The 17,471-nt window shown below is 33.7% G+C and overlaps 1 protein-coding gene across 1 annotated transcript; it reads right to left on the bottom strand.

Annotated features, from left to right (window-relative positions):
• Window positions 1–7,676: 7,676 nt before the first annotated feature.
• On the bottom strand, window positions 7,677–13,669 carry MS3_00004567 (uncharacterized protein). Its single transcript, XM_051212504.1, has 4 exons — window positions 12,153–13,669; window positions 11,490–11,695; window positions 11,116–11,385; window positions 7,677–8,565 (listed from the first exon to the last, which is right to left on the bottom strand). The coding sequence occupies exons 2-4, from the start codon at window positions 11,640–11,642 to the stop codon at window positions 8,434–8,436; spliced, it is 555 nt and encodes a 184-aa protein (XP_051072689.1). The 5' UTR covers window positions 11,643–11,695; window positions 12,153–13,669; the 3' UTR covers window positions 7,677–8,433.
• Between the last annotated feature and the right edge of the window lie 3,802 nt (window positions 13,670–17,471).

Below are 17,471 nucleotides of genomic sequence, written 5' to 3'. Positions count from 1 at the left end.
TGAATGAAATACTAAATAAAAGTTCAACATACAAGGTATTTACTAAATGGTTCGTTTGAAAAATTGAAACACCATTGACAAAATGTGATCCAATTATGCATAAATGGTCCATACTAACAACAGGTTCATTGATCTCTTGAAATATCGACATACGTTGGAATCGATTTTCGTCACTTGGCCACCTTCTGTTTATGACCTATGATAAAGAATACTAACAGTTTTTTAACAGTCAAGTTTTTAATATAAACATTCGAACAGCCTTTTTGTAGGCGTGATGGAAAAAAGTAAAAATCCGAAAATGGCTCACTTAGTAACCATCAATTTGTTTGGCGTTACGAAATCCTTTGTACAAATAAATCGGTTTCATGCATAATATCAATAACAAAATATCACCTTTATTACATGAACTACATACAGTTTCGCTCTATTCTTATAAATGCCATTATTATTCCAAGTGGTTGTGATCTTTGAGGTTTTTTTCATGTAGTTAGGAAGATATCGAAATAATGGACAAACAAAACACAGACAAATGAACGTAATCTGCACGCCGACAGGAAAAATTACAAAAAACTTCAAGATAAGCGATAGATAGAAGACAATCAAAAAATGTATCCAAATGGCGACCAAACAATTATGCACAACACTAGATTAAATTCCATCTTGATGGAGAAAGATTTTAAACAATTGTATAGAAATCCTGATAGCTTAATTCTTTTTAAAGTATATGCTGACAATCAGCAGGGATTTCTTAAGAAATTACAAACCACTCTTTGATTTGAATTAATTATAGGACATCTTAGTTGAGATCACAATCAATCGAGTAAAATATTCCCTCAGTCCTTTAATCATTATGACCCAGGATTAAGTGCCTAAAGATAAACAAAAACAATTTATGAATACAACTTTGATTGTCGAACAATAGACAAATCTAGTCTATGAATATATTCACTATTCTTTGAACAAAACTTCATATTTTATCGGTGCTACGTTGGAAACAAGTAAAGTAGAGATATCTTAGCAATAAATGTTATGAATTATTTCGAACAACTCACTTCCATGTTATTTTTAAATCATCATAAGAAGCTTTAATACAATCCTAATGTGTTTGATCCCTGAAGCGAACAAAAAATGATACCTATAACATTATTTGTGGGGTATGTAATTTTCCGTTGCTGATATTCAGGGTTAAATTTAGCCAATCTCTGTCGGTATATAGGCTCCTTGAGTAAAGGGTTTGATATTTCCTCTAATTGACATTTGACTATATTATTTGGATTATGGATAGCAGTGAAATCCTGAATACGCATCCCTTTCTATTTGAGATCACCAACCGGATTTGCCTGAATCCTAGTGGTGATGTTTAAAATGATATTCGAACCTGGTGCCCATCGTTCAGTGTGATAGGCTAGATTACTGAATCACGATAACAGACAAACAGTGGGCAGAGTATGATATTCACTATTATATGCAACAATTTATATTCTTCCGCTTTTTAATTGTAAATATTTGAAGAAACTTGGTTATTTTTTATTGAAATGTCAAGTCCTACTGGAAAAATCATGTCGGATTTTCATAATGATGCCAGATACACATTAAAAACTTTATTGTCAGAATCTAAGTTCTAAAAAATATTTCCCGTTTAGTCTTTTAGCATGAGCGATTTGGAATTTCGTATGTAAGTATTTGTTTTTAATTACTTACAGTTCAAAATTAAAAAAGAAAACTGACATAATTTGTTGAGTTTCCCCATGAGGCAATAAATAAACACCCATATTTATAAATCCACGAGTTACATTATTTTCCCCCTAAAATAGTTACATTGAATAAATTTGAACTTACACTTTTAAAATGATAATCGATATTGCGTATAATTTCCACATGTCTAGGTAGAACACGTTGAAGCATATCTAATGGCCAATACTTTAAACATTCTACTTGTGATACATGATTTGTATGAGTAAATACACGTGAACATATATCCCATGCCTTTTAGAGTAAAATAGATGAAAAGAATCAGTACTGATAAATGTAATAAAGCATGTAATTTCGTCCTGTTAATAGATAGCAACAAAACAAGAGCATGAATTCATTTTATTTCACAATTTCTAATCCACTACTTACCACCTAAAAATAATAGTATTAATCATTAAAAATCAGTGTACATACTTTATGCCAATACTATCATTTCTTCTTTCTATGACAGTAGTTATTATTAATTCACACATTTCATTTGATCTATACTAATTTAAACGTTATATTATGCTTTAAGGATTAAAAAGCTTGAACATAAATATTTTATTTCTAATTGCCCCAGTTCATTCATTCTAGAATATTCAAATATTCAACAAAGAAATATTCTTATTATTTAACATATGAACATCAGTTATAGCTCTTCGATACTTATTACTCTCCACATGAATCTCTCAGAGGCATCCTACTTGAATAACTGGGCTACCTGTTCCTCCCATCTAGATATTTCAACAAGTTATCTGTTTCCTTGTTTGTTTTAGCAGATCATTATGTTAATTCATTGTATAACCTATCCAGGTGCATTTGTGAAGAGTTTACAACCTTTCACTGTACAAGTTACAAAAATTTACAATCGGAGACACCGTGATGGTTGGAAATGTTCGCTGAAAAGAATGAATATTATTCAGATATCGACTTCTGAAATGCTAATAACTAACTAGCGATCACTCAATATTTATCGTCAATATCGATCAAGAAATAAGAAACGGAAACTCGCTGAAATACTTTGTGCTGAGAATTCTATATTGTACCAAAAATATAATAATAATAATTAGTGAAAACTTTCTTCGATATTATGAATGTAAATTATGTACACCGATTTCTAGTGAATAATATCATAACGTTTAAATTGTAAGTAGCTGATGAGAAACCATGAAATAAAATGAATTCATTTTATTCTACTCCGTTCATTGTTTCTGCGTTAGTTAAATTTATAGATAATGGGAATTATATGAAATAATAAAGCCAGTTGGAAATTTACAAAAGTCCTGAGTAGAAAAACAATAGAAAAATTATCTCCAGTATCGAGTACAATTAATTCTAACAATATTTTAAGTATAACTCCTATTATTTCCGTGATGGTAGTACAGAGACCGTTTTTTGAAAAAAAAAATGAAGCATAGCGATTCATAATCGTCATTACACTATTATGTTGGTCATCAAGACGTAATAAACTACGAGGTTAACTGAAGTTAAATTGAATGAATTTTCCTCGTATACATCCTTCGAATGTAACTTATTATTCTGTTATTAAAAACAAATATTGTCTAGACAATCAATACTATTCTAGTCAAATCCATATTCGTTTTGGAATCATTGAAATTTTCTTAGATATCTTCTTATATGTAGTATGTTATAAACTTAAAACTGAAAGTTCAGCTAGGTAATAATTAAACGAGCTTGAAATTAAACAAGAAGGTTGTTAGTTATGTCTATAACTAACCAATCAAATCGTTGCTCAAGCTTGCACCACGTCAATCTGGTATGATGTGTCTGTAGAATATTCTTGTTGCATGCGACCTGCCAATTGTATTAGTGTAACTCATAATTTTTGTTCATTTCGACAAGACACGAAATACTGGTGAGTATGTTTACGCGTTTCACTTATTGACTATAATTCCTTTAATTATTGTACTAATCTAATTGTTTTTACGTTTAGAAACATAAAGTTTAAAGCCAAGTTGTCCGTGTTCAGATTACAGCTTTCACATAGACTCTGGGAGCGCCAGTATCGCGTTTACAGTTCTAGTATTATATCTGAAGGACAAACTAAATCATACAGAAGTAAACACCCATCATATGCAGTTTATGATACTATTTATTTAATTAAACACAGTTAATTCTAGAGTAAGAATAACATGACGAGCTATTAATAAAATAAAAAATATGAATATAATACTTAAAAAATTTTATGTGTACTACACAATGTTAATAATATTTCCACGTGTAATCAGTACACAAGTTACAATAATGGAAAAAGATTTGTAGATCAAAAACAGTCTTGAGATTATGCTGATTTCTATGAGTTAGACAGTTTTAACCAGAATTTGTTTTATAAAAAATCATGTAAGACTGACAGTGCATTTAAAATACAATAGTTAGCTTCACAAAACTGACATTAGTCCGACAACCAAAAAGCACTAGACAGTTGTTTCGTCCTAGCATAGGACACCTTCACAGTGAGTATCCATGATCCTACTATAAATCGAACCCAAGACTTTCAGGTTCCAAAGTAAGAGCCGAAATTTCAAACCACTAATACGGTATCTAATAGTTTACGTGACTGACCATAAATTTCTAAATATACGTATGATATCGATTATTATTTAAAATACTTAGACTCATTACCAAACTTTTATTACTTACATCAATCCAATCCATACACTCTATATCAACTAGAATCCTCAATAGTTCAGGAATAGCTAATGCTGGATGTGTATCATTGATATGAATTACAACTTTATTTGGTAATTCAAATAGTTCATAAGTTGGATAAGATGATTTAAACTGATACAGTATATCCTTTTTTGTTTAATTAGAAAATAAAACAAAATAACAATGAGAATTTTACATTAATTATTCAAACAAAAATATAAATTATATAATAAAGTTAAGATTGATATCAAGAATGCTTATAAACGATATGTTCTTGTTCAGTGATGTGATTTGTGATGACTGATTTAATCCAAGAAAATTTTTCTATAGAACACCGAACTTTGTGAATTCAGTTTGACGTACGGTCATGAATACTAAACGTTAAGAATTCATCAGTATGGGGTTGTGGAGATTATTAAGTTTTTGATTGGGATCATGAACTGATTGATGTTAGACCACCATTGAAAACCTGGAAGCTTCGGACGGCCGTCTCGTCCCAGTATAGGGATCCATCCACGATCCCTCAAGAGGACTCGAACTCAGAGCCTTCGGTCTCGCGTGTGAAGTTCAACTGTGTCTGTTGTAAGGCAGTTGCTCACTGAAGACCATGGTGGACGATCGTGTAATATCGTGGATTGGCTGAAGTTAGACATTAACACCATTGGATGTAAACTCGGTGGTCTAGAAGTTAAGTATCGGCGCACGAGACCTAAAACCCTGTGTTCAAACCCCACATGCAGGATCGTGAAAGTCCCATACTGGGACGTAAAAGACGTCCGGTGCTTCCAGGTTTTCAATGTTGGTCTAATATTGGTCCACTCATGATACCAATCTAAAATTAACAATCTCCACAACCCTATACTGATTATAATAAAAAAAACTTTCGTTATGATATAAACATAAAAATATTTTGTTAGGTTATATTTTACTGGGAGAAAGAAATGAAAATGGTGAGAGATTTGCAAACCTATGTGCCTTCAATAAACTGGTCATAGGCGGCACCATATTCCCACATAAACGCATACACAAAACCACATGGACTTCACCGGATCACACCACGCTAAACCAAATCGACCATATCTGCATCAACAAAACGTTCAGGAGGACTATAGAAGACGTGAGAACCAAGAGAGGAGCTGATATAGCATCAGATCATCACTTGCTGGTCGCCAAGATGAAATTGAAACTCAAGAGGCACTGGACGACGGGGCGGACAATATCACAAAAGTTCGATACAGCTTTTCTTCATGATATTGACAAACTCAACAAATTCAAGATATTTCTCAGCAACAAGTTTCAGGCCTTTCATGATCTACTCAATGGAGAAGGAACTACTGTGGAGAGCAACTGGAAGGGGATCAAAGAGGCAATCACTTCAACATGTCATGAGGTCCTGTGTCACAAGAAGCACCATCACAAGGAATGGATCACTGTTGATACACTGGATAAGACTCAAGAAAGGAGGAACAAGAAGGCAGCAATCAATACCAGTAGAACAAGAGCAGAAAAAGCCAAGGCACAAGCTGAATACACAGAAGTAAACAAACAGGTGAAGAGGAGCATCAGAACCGACAAACGTAAATATGTGGAAGATTTAGCAATGACGGCGGAAAAGGCTGCAAGAGAAGGAAACATGAGACAATTGTATGACACGACAAAGAAACTCTCTGGAAATCGCCGCAAACCAGAACGACCAGTGAAAAGCAAGAAAGGCGAGGTAATCACCAACATTGAAGAGCAACAAAACAGGTGGGTAGAACACTTCAAAGAACTCTTGAATCGAACAGCTCCACTGAACACACCCAACATCGAAGCAGCACACACGGACCTCACAATCAATGTTGGCCCACCAACAATTGAAGAAATCAGCATGGCCATCAGACAAATCAAGAGTGGCAAAGCAGCAGGACCGGACAACATCCCAGCAAAGGCACTAAAAGCAGACGTAGCGGTAACTGCAAGGATACTCCACATTCTCTTCAATAAGATTTGGGATGAGGAACAAGTACCAACAGACTGGAAAGAAGGACTCCTGATCAAAATACCGAAGAAAGGCGATCTCAGCAAGTGTGATAACTACAGGGGCATCACTCTTCTCTCAATACCGGGAAAAGTCTTAAACAGGATGAAGGACTGCGTAGACGCACAACTTCGTGACCAACAGGCAGGATTCCGTAAGGATAGATCGTGTACAGACCAAATCGCAACTCTACGGATCATTGTGGAACAATCAATTGAATGGAATTCATCACTCTACATCAACTTCATTGACTACGAAATAGCATTTGACAGCGTGGACAGAACAACACTATGGAAGCTTCTTCGACACTGCGGCGTACCTCAGAAGATAGTCAATATCATACAGAGTTCATATGATGGATTAAACTGCAAAATCGTGCATGGAGGACAGTTGACAAAGTCGTTCGAAGTGAAGACCGGTGTCAGGCAAGGTTGCTTACTCTCACCCTTTCTCTTTCTCCTGGTGATCGACTGGATCATGAAGACGTCAACATCTGAAGGGAAGCATGGGATACAATGGACATCTACGATGCAGTTGGACGATCTAGACTTCGCTGATGATCTGGCCCTTCTATCCCAAACGCAACAACAAATGAAAGAGAAGACGAACAGTGTGGCAGCAGCCTCAGCAGTAGTAGGTCTCAATATACACAAAGGGAAAAGCAGGATTCTCTGATACAACACAGAATGCACCAATCCAGTCACAATTGACGAAGATTTGAAAGATGTAAAAACCTTTACATATTTGGGCAGCATCATTGATGAACAGGGTGGATCTGATGCAGATGTGAAGGCGCGGATCGGCAAAGCAAGAGCAGCATATTTACAACTGAAGAATATCTGGAACTCAAAGCAACTGTCAACCAACACCAAGGTCAGGATTTTCAATACAAATGTCAAGAGAGTTCTACTATATGGGGCAGAAACCTGGAGAACTACGAAAGCCATCATCCAGAAAATACAGGTGTTTATTAACAATTGTCTACGCAAAATACTTCGGATCCGTTGGCCGGACACTATTAGCATCAACGTACTGTGGGAGAGAACAAACCAGATCCCAGCGGAGGAAGAAATCAGGAAGAAGCGCTGGAAGTGGATAGGACACACATTGAGGAAAGCACCCAACTGCGTCAAAAGACAAGCCCTCAGATGGAATCCTGAAGGCCAAAGGAAAAGAGGAAGACCAAAGAACACATTACGCCGGGAAATGGAAATAGACATGAGAGAAATGAACAAGAATTGGATGGAACTAGAAGGGAAGGCCCAGGACAGAGTGGGTTGGAGAATGCTGGTCGGCGGCCTATGCTCCATTGGGAGTAACAGGCGTAAGTCAGTAAGTAAGTAAGTAAGTATATTTTACTCAGTATGAAATTCATAAAGTAAATGGATTGAGAACTTTTAAGATACAGTAATACAGTTTTCTTTCACTATTTAGTAATATGAGTGGCACTTAATTAATACGAATAAGATGAAATTATTTAATATTATAACAAGATTACATTACACACCATAGTTTCATCATGTTTTTTGTGTGGTTCGATATGAGCATTTACTTTTAAACTTGACCACATGATTTATATATATCTTTCTCTGTTGAAAGCGATTCACACTCTAAACTAAAAGTATCCTCACTATTCTCCGTCTACCCCACCCCCCAAAAAAGACCCATAAAACTGTTTGAACAATTGTTTATTCATTGTGTTTAGTGAAATGGTGGTTGGAGGTAGTCAACAGGAAGCCTTGAACCTAGGTTTCGAGCACGCGGTGTCAAGTCACCTAGACCAGTGACTACATTGCAACTTGGTTGATAGAATTCGATCTGCACTAAGAATAACATAACACACGTAACACTGATCACTACCTAATGATCAATCAACTGTAAATTGTGTTTGATGTTTATGTTAAGGTGATCAACTGTTTAAATCGATTAGTCGCAGTTATTATCGAATGGCTAAAATAAATCATATTATACATAACCACAGATGAAATCATGGATGATAGATAAACGTTTCAGCTTACTTGCAATGTAGCGGATACAAGAAAGTATTCCTGTTTTAATTGCAATTCTTTACCTTCGAATGCACTTTCAATTGGATAAAGAACACGAGAAATATTTTCAGCTTCATTACGGCCAAGTATAGCCTGATTGTTAAGATTTTTAAAAAACGAAGAGAATTATCACTTTGAATATACTAGTTTACTTTAAATTAGGCTTTATTATTGCAAAAACATTGTGAATTAAAGACTTTACGAGAAGTAAATACATGACAAAATGTGTTATTTACCAAGGATTAAAAAAATAGAACAGAGCAAGCCTAAATTAACAAAACAATACATGAATTTATGCTGTTTTTTGTAGATCGATTGTGGCAAAACAGTTTACTGTTCAGTGTTACATTGATGCCACAAAAATGGATGATAACGAAGAATTCTGATTAGCTGCATAGATAATGAAGAAAAAGATAAGTTACGAGAGAATATGAACAGCACCTTATTTACCGTGGATACATTCATTCATAAACATAAAAGTGAGAGGAAACAAAGAAGAGATGTGTCATTTTGTGGTAAAATGATAACTTCAACAATACAGAATTTAAATAGAGCACCAATCCCACACCAATCCCACACTCAAGGGTGTAATATTGCTCTATTTAAATTCATAAAGGGAACCAATTGCATGAATACAGAATTTATTTACAGAAATCGAAGTAGCCTATATCAAAGTAATAAATAATTATTATACAAGCGAAAATATTCAAAAGTTTAAACTGTCCTCTTATTCGAAAAAATGGTTAAGTTAGAACGGAAGATTTGTAGCGTATACTTGATAAAAATTAGTCATTTAAACGTTGTATTACGTATGCCCAACTACCGCCTGCCTTGATGAATGATGTTATCTGGTGTATACGTACGTTATAAAAGTCAAGGGCACCCTAACCAAGCCATTACATCATTCAATGAAATCAGTGTCAATTAGAACAGACCAAGTAGGTAGGTGACTACCAACTAATTGGATTCCGCGAGATTTTCTTAACCAAAGGTAAGGGACTTTGAGTATTATGACTCAGAATCTTTCCCAATGCAGCCGGTGCATTCACTCTTTGTTTTCCCTTAAATCTTGACTTTCTAAATCATATCATAGTTATTTTTATTCCACAATTCCAAATATTATTCTTGAACTATATCTGCTTTCCCTATTCTTTTCTGCTACCACTAATAATGTTACTACTTCTACTACTCTGGGAGCTCGCTGTGCCAATGAAGTGTGGCAATGTTAACTAATGCATACATGTAACAGATTCTACGTTGCATACAACTCAAAGATTTTAACGCTGGTATAAGGCAGATTTTAATATCAGAATTTCGAATTGAAATTTCTAAAGACACATGTTTGACGGGTCAGAACTTCCAATAATTTTGCAAACTAAGAGACGTGTCTGTTTTGTTTGCTTTATTTGACATAGGCTAACAACAGGCCTGAAAATTCTTCAGAAACAACAGGTGGGTGTTTGCAAACGTAGCATTTAATCTTAAATAATCTATTTTCTCGTACAATGATTAAAACGAAAAACTTCTTTAATCATTAGTTGAATGCTACTTGGTATTGTAGTCAAACTGTTTTGGTTCGAATACAAAGAAGTCAGGATAATCGCTCATCAAGTATCAAACACGTAATATAATCGCATTTTTGACAATTGTTTGATTTTAAAAATGTATTTCAGTGGACTGATTTCCATTTGCAAGATCAAAAAGATCAAAACAATAAGGCTTATTTGAGGTTAAATAAATCAGTTTGAAATAAAAATGATTGATACAATTATACTAAGTAACTGTATGATAATCGTAAAAATACCATCCAATTAGCATATTACTAAACTACGTACGACAAGCATAAATAAACTCCATATTTTTGCCATTGTAATACAATAGTTATGAACTTATAACAGTAGAGTGAGTCAGTCAACCTGATGATGAAGTTATTATGAAAATAACCCTTCCTTCTAGTATTCTCTGTGTTTAAATTGTCACTTTTTTCTGTTATCTTCTATTCCAAAATAATCAATATGATAATCAAATGGTGTTAATTGAAACCAGAACAACTTTACTGCTAATACAGTGTAAAATAGTGGATTTACAAAAAAAATTAAAGCAAGCGACTATTAAATAAGCAAGCTGTTCTGAAAAAGCTAGTAACCGAAATATGCTAAAAACATTATAATGATGTAGTTCAAAAAGTAAACAGTTAACTATACGGACCAAAACGATTAGTGTACAATAAATTTAGTCTAGTATCATGGACTGAATTTAGCTACATAACCGCTGAAAAACAGGAAGCAGTGAACATTTATTTCATCTTAGTATCGAGCTCCTCAGTGGCGTCTACTTAGGATTTCACTAAGTCTGGAATTTGAGGTTTCTGGGCCTTATTATGAAGGGATTACCTTTGAACTAATGAAATGGTGCTTAATCGTTGACATGTTCCATTTCAGATAATTCACAACACTGTGAGACCATCACTCACTGTTATTGTAGATGACTCTATTAACTCCGATAAGGGTTGAGTCTTATCGGTAAAAACTTCTCCCCAGAATTTCAGCAATCTATCCAGAAGTTAGCCACAAATGAGTGGTGAATTTTTGTAAATTCGTAAAATGCGGACAATAAGTCAAAAATATTCTTTTGGTAACTTACATTTATATAATCATTGTTATGAATAATTTTCGTATCAAAGTATTTCCTGCCCTTAGCGGACCATAATCTAAGCGTATTACATGTCTGATTACGATATCCAGGTATAGGAACTTCATAAGGTAGGGCGCATATTGTTTCTGTGTCAACCCATTTACATTGATCTAAATGATTGCGCATAACTGTACCGTAAAACTGAACTATGCGAGTGAATTCAGGGCGTTCTTTCTCCCAAGGATTACCATAAAGTAACCATTCATCCGGTTCTTCAACCTATAATTTCAAAAGAAGTGTGCCAATTGATTATAACTTTTTAAATTATAATGAGATATTTCAAAGAGCAGTTTAAGAAATAGGTTTACTTCTAAAATTCTTACCTGCCATCCATCCTTTATCATCTGATGAAAAGCGCCATTTTCATAACGTATTCCGTAACCATAAGCTGCTAAACCAATTGTAGCCATTGAGTCAAGAAAACATGCAGCCAGTCGACCCAAACCACCATTGCCAAGTCCTGCATCACATTCCATTTCTTCTAATTCTTCAATATCCAAACCAAGCTAGAATAAATGAGCGATCATTACTGAAATAAAAAGTCATTGAATTTTCGCGCAGTAATTACCAATAGGTTAGAAAAGTGCTCATATTTGATGTACCATATTACGAAAGTTCAAAGATACCAAAACACTAGAATGTTCTACTTTATCGAGCACTTTAGTTGCCTCATATATACACTTTGCTATCATACAAAGAACTCACTACTCCACTACTGTTAAATTCTTGATGAGATTCATTTAAAAATCGACTTTGTAATGATCTAATAAACATGCAGAATGCCTATACAAATAATCAGATTGTAAGACACTGAATAAATGTAAACGTTTCTGCTATTTACCTCTAATCAGAAAAACAGGATCGAGGTTATTATTATTACTATTATTATTATTATCATTATTATTACCAATGGTGATATTTGTTAAGTTAGTGGAATGAATTAATATATAGTTTTTATAGACAATTGAAAGTAAAATGTTTAATACTTGTGCGCGAGACCGAAGGTCCTGAGTTCCAGTCTCGTGTGAGGGATGGTAGATGCGCACTATTGAGGTGTTTCATACCAGGACGAAACGGCCATACAATGCTTCCAGGTTTTCAATGATGGTTTACCATTGTACCATTCATGATATCATTCCAAACTTGTGTCATGCTTTACTGACAACCGAGAGAAGTTCAGTTAACGAAGACTGTAGTTTGCATTTGCGTGGTTAGGTTGGTGACACAGATATCTAAAAAGGATTATTATAGTGATCAAGGACACTAAGTGTGCTCTACCTTCATATTGTGATTCTATCTAACATACTGTAATTATTTTTATGTATTTGTGCTGAGCAACAAAGATAAAAAAATTCGGAACCAAAAGATGGATAAATCTACTCCCTTGAAACAAAGTGGAAAATAGAGATCGCTTACGCAACCATTTAGCTTAAACTGTTTACGTTAGAATAATTACCAAACATCGTAACTTTTAGCTACTCATAAGTAGGCAGTCTGATCATCTATAAAAAGTGAGACTGTGAGCAAATCAGATGCTCAGTTTACTGGTATCCATATCAACTAACATGTAACTCATAATCTTGCTTAACTAAATTAGTGCATGCTTATTCAACAACATCAGTGTCAAATTCAACATTGTCTAAATAAACGACAAACTAGGAATGATGATAAACCTCTTCATCTAAGAATGTATATTTCTAAATCAACTCTAAGCAATTACAAACATGCTTTCCGAATTCAACATGCGGGTAATTTGAGAATACTGAATATAACATGTTGGTGTGTTTTGCTGGTCTTCTATTTTAAATATAATGATATTATTTTCACTTATAAAGGCTTTGATCTTTTATTTGTTAGTGTTATGAACTGAAATTGATCAGTTTCTTTGACATAGGTGTATCGCTAGCTGAGTGCTCCGATAGGTACTGGGTTCGAGGCCCGGTATGAATATCAACACGGATTCAAGCGTACCAAGCTGATGTATCTCGAATAGTACGAAACGTGCATTATGAATTCCATTGTAAGCTACCACAGAAGTTTCACTTAAATATGGTATTACATTCTAAAAACATAACAAAGTTTATGAAGGATATTTTTATTATCTCATTTAGTGACAATCTTTACTTTCCCTGTGAGGTACTTTCATTTGCATAAATACTCCTTTGTTAGCTTATCCATTATGGGTCGGTGTTTTCGAGATATTGATATATTTAGGTGAAGTGCTTTCAGTGAAAATCTTTCTTCAACACAATTAACTTGAGTGTGCTTTTTTCTTAACTAAACAATATCCCCTCATAAGTGTGCAAACATAGTTCGCTAAACCGAACAGTAATTTAATACATTGAAACTATTCTCAAGTGAACATAGAATTACATAATAAACAATCTCAATCTAGTAACAAGTGTATTAGATATGATTGGTACATTTTCTCTTGATTGAATCTCACATCAGATAAAAAGTGAATTTTATGAACATATCCTCATGTCTAATTGATAAGTAGTATCTATAAGAACAGCTATCATTCTATAATAGTTCTATTACAATGGCCAACATAAACCATACATTGTGATTAAATGATACAATGCTAATGATGATTATAGTACTAGTCATAGTAATAATAATGATAATAATAACAATAATAATAGTAATAATAATAGTAATAATAATAATAATAATAATAAACTTCGTGCGAAGATAATATATAATAGGATAAATGTTTCCAGGATAATTACGATAATAATTATAAAAATTCCATATCAATTGAGAAAGATGGACATGAAATTAATAATGGGGCAGTGCAGAAATAAACATGAGATTTGATTAGATGTCCGAATCCTGAGCCATAATGAACAAGGGGGCTAAGTATACCGAGTTTAGAAATCTTCGTTAATTTTTCTGGATGCAATCCCTACGGCTTCACCTATGTAGAGGAGGAGTAATCTTACTCCTACTAGTAGATTTCTTGAGACTCGATATAAGGCAGAGAAGGCTTCTACTTTGATATAGTGATCACTATCCACTAGGCTATAAAGAAAGGCACTATTAATAGATTTGTTGTCTCATTTTCCACACTATGCTGGTACATAGTTACGAGAGCTCAGGAATATTCTTGACTCTCGACTAAGATAATGTCAAGGGATGATTGAAGTTAGACATTAACACCGTTGAACGACAACTAAGTGGTCTAGTAGTTAGGCGTTCACGCGCGAAAGCGAAGGTCTTGTGTTCGAGTCTCACGTGATGGACTGTGGATGCGTACTTCTGAGGAGTCCCATAGCAGAACGAAGCAACCGTCCAGTGCTTCCAGGTTTTCGATGGTGGTCGAACCTAGGTGGTCGGTTCATGATTTCAATGCAACTCAACAATCTCCACAACCCCATACTGAAAACTTAACTATCGACTCGAAACTTAGACACTTCAATTAAATATGTGAAGTATATTAACTGTATCCAAATATTAAAATTTCTCTGTATATGTTGACGAATTTCAGTTTAACTGTCAGATATTTTTTTCACTTCTGAAGTCAAAAAATATCCAGACTAATTTAGACATTAAAACCGTTGGATGCCGTCTCCGTGGTCTAGAGGTTAGGCGTTCATGCGCGAAACCGAAGACCCTGGATTAGAATCCCGCTGGCGGGATCGAGGATGCGCACTGTTAGAGTCCCATACTAGGACGAAACGACCGTCCAGTGCTTCCGGGTTTTTCATGGTGGTCTAGCTTTAATCGACTCATGAATTCAACTATTAAATTACTACAATCTCCACGAAACCCCATTTGCGGTTTATTTTTGTTTACGATGATCCAGTAGAGTATTTTGCTACTTTTGACCTCAATCAAAATTAGGTCTAACTTGATAATCATTAAATAAGTTCATTTCTCTTCAAAAACAAAAAAAATATTGGATTGAACGATTTCTCTTTCAATAATAATATTGCTGATCCTATTAAACTTGTCTGATTTTACTGTTGTTAATGACTCATTCTTACATAAATTGCGCATAGAATTAGTTTATGGTTTTCCTACCCATCTGACAGATTATTTTATGTAAAACAATTCTTTGCATCAAAGACTTAAACATATAATAAATTAGATTATCTTTAGACCTATTAAACTACACATTAATCTACGGTCAAATTTATCAACACATATTTGTCTAAAAGACCTATAGTAAAATTGTACATGTTTATAATACATTTCCAATAAATAGTATGTAAGAAATCGATTAACATGAATATTGATTTTATTAATTTGTAAAAATGACAAAAACGATGAATGAAACCCAGCAAGCACTGGACAACTGTTTCTCATTGTGTGACTAGTTATACCAATGAGTAAATTGTTCATAATTCAACTATCCATATTTACCAGTTTCAGTGAATTCGCGTTATAGACTGACTATCACTCACAATAATTTCAGGTACATCTAGATTGAAATCTTAAGCCTCTAGAAGTTTAATTTTGAATATCAATAAAACTATAGAAATAGTTGACTTAATCAGACATGCTATTACGAAGTACGACCAGGATACGTCGTGATTACTACCGATTAAAGTCTAGAAGTGGGACATGATTGTGGCTTGTTTTCGGAATTTACAGAGATTTATGACCAATTCAAGATACTCCGTTTATGTTATGTTCAATTATATTAGCTATTTCATTCTTAAAAGTATATTCTTTTGAGGCAAGGTAGTACGAAAAGCCTAATTATTTCTAAGATAAGCATTAGTACAATCGGGATCCACTTAAAGTTTTAATTGTAGGTATAGACCATAGAATACGTCTAGTTTCGCTGGCACTTGGATATCAAAACCCAAAGCATTCTGGTAGTGAATTTACTTTCGTGAAATAAATCATGTTTTTATGCCTGTTACTCACTTGATACATTGCTTCATCCAGAGCTTCTGCTGTGTCTACGTTAAGCATTGTATTCTTCAGTGTACGACCCATAAAAAACTCCATGGATAAAAAGTAGACCATCTAGAATATAAAAGTTGATAATATTTTTTTCATTACAGGTTCACAAATTAGATTTTTCTCTAAATCTCCCTCCATATATATATATATATATATATATATATATATATATATATAGGTATCTACAAAAGAACTAATTAGCATGATCAGTAAGAGAAAAAACTAAATGCAAGTGTATACGTCTCCCAAGATTTACAGAGTATAAACTATAAAATCCAGTTTGCTATCATTCTTATTATTATTTGATTTATAAATAAAATTCAAGCTATTATGAAGTTTATTTAGTCGGTATTCCAATAGATAGATGGTTTAATTCACATAAACTTCTGTATTTAATATTTTAGACTAATATGTCAAGATCAGAATAAAATATGTAACTAAAATGTATTCTTGAGTCAATAAAATACTCTTTCTCATCATATTTGTGATTTAGATCCAACATTTCTCGGATTATACTTACCGACGGACGTTTAGGAAGTAAACATGCACATACTCCATTTATCTTGAGAATTACAGTTTGTCTTCCAAAAAATATTATAAAATGGCTAAAAATACTTTCAGCTCCTCACTTACTTATTTTACTTTTACTTTTATTAACCAAACAAATCAATCAGAAAGTCATAAAACTAAGTCTCATTATTGAGGATAATCTATAAAAGGAATTTACAAAGTAAAGCGCTTCATTACATTTGCTAGTATACAATCTGAAATGTAAATTCTGAATTCCGATATCAGTTACAAAAAAAGATCAACACATATTACCAAACAACAATAGGTTATTTGTCTCGAGCTCATTTACCAACGAAAGCTAATCACTTTAGTCCTTCGATCCTAACAAAAATCAATCTTGTTTTCATGAGTCTAATCCTGCAAAAGCATTTAAAATACTTTCGCACATCAGAAACAAAAGAACCAATTAACCGTCCTTTCTGTTCTACTGATAGACCAGTCCAGAAACTTATTAGAAAAGGAAGAGACAATCCTAGTTTGAAGTGGTTATTATTCAAAATTACTAAACATTCAAAGCGATAAATAAGGCTATCCCTAATCACAGCTAAAACACACCTAAAAAAGCGTCTCGGATTTTAATTAAACTGACAGTTGCACACCCTGTCATTTACTTCACTTGTTTGATCAAAGCCATAAACTTGGAAATGTGTACAATGAAATTAATAGAGTCCTGTTCTATGTTGACCTTGACAAAATTATTCCGTTTCCACAAACTGAAGTGATAAAAAATGTATAGTTATCTAACTTATACTATTTTTCACACTCATTTTGCATAATATGCATTTGTTACTGAACTAACACATCAACACTAACTTCCT

Source organism: Schistosoma haematobium, chromosome ZW, assembly GCF_000699445.3.
Source record: "Schistosoma haematobium chromosome ZW, whole genome shotgun sequence".
Lineage (NCBI taxonomy): Eukaryota > Metazoa > Platyhelminthes > Trematoda > Strigeidida > Schistosomatidae > Schistosoma > Schistosoma haematobium.
The sequence above is the reverse complement of the archived record's forward strand: the minus strand, read 5'-3'. Positions and strand labels throughout refer to the sequence as shown.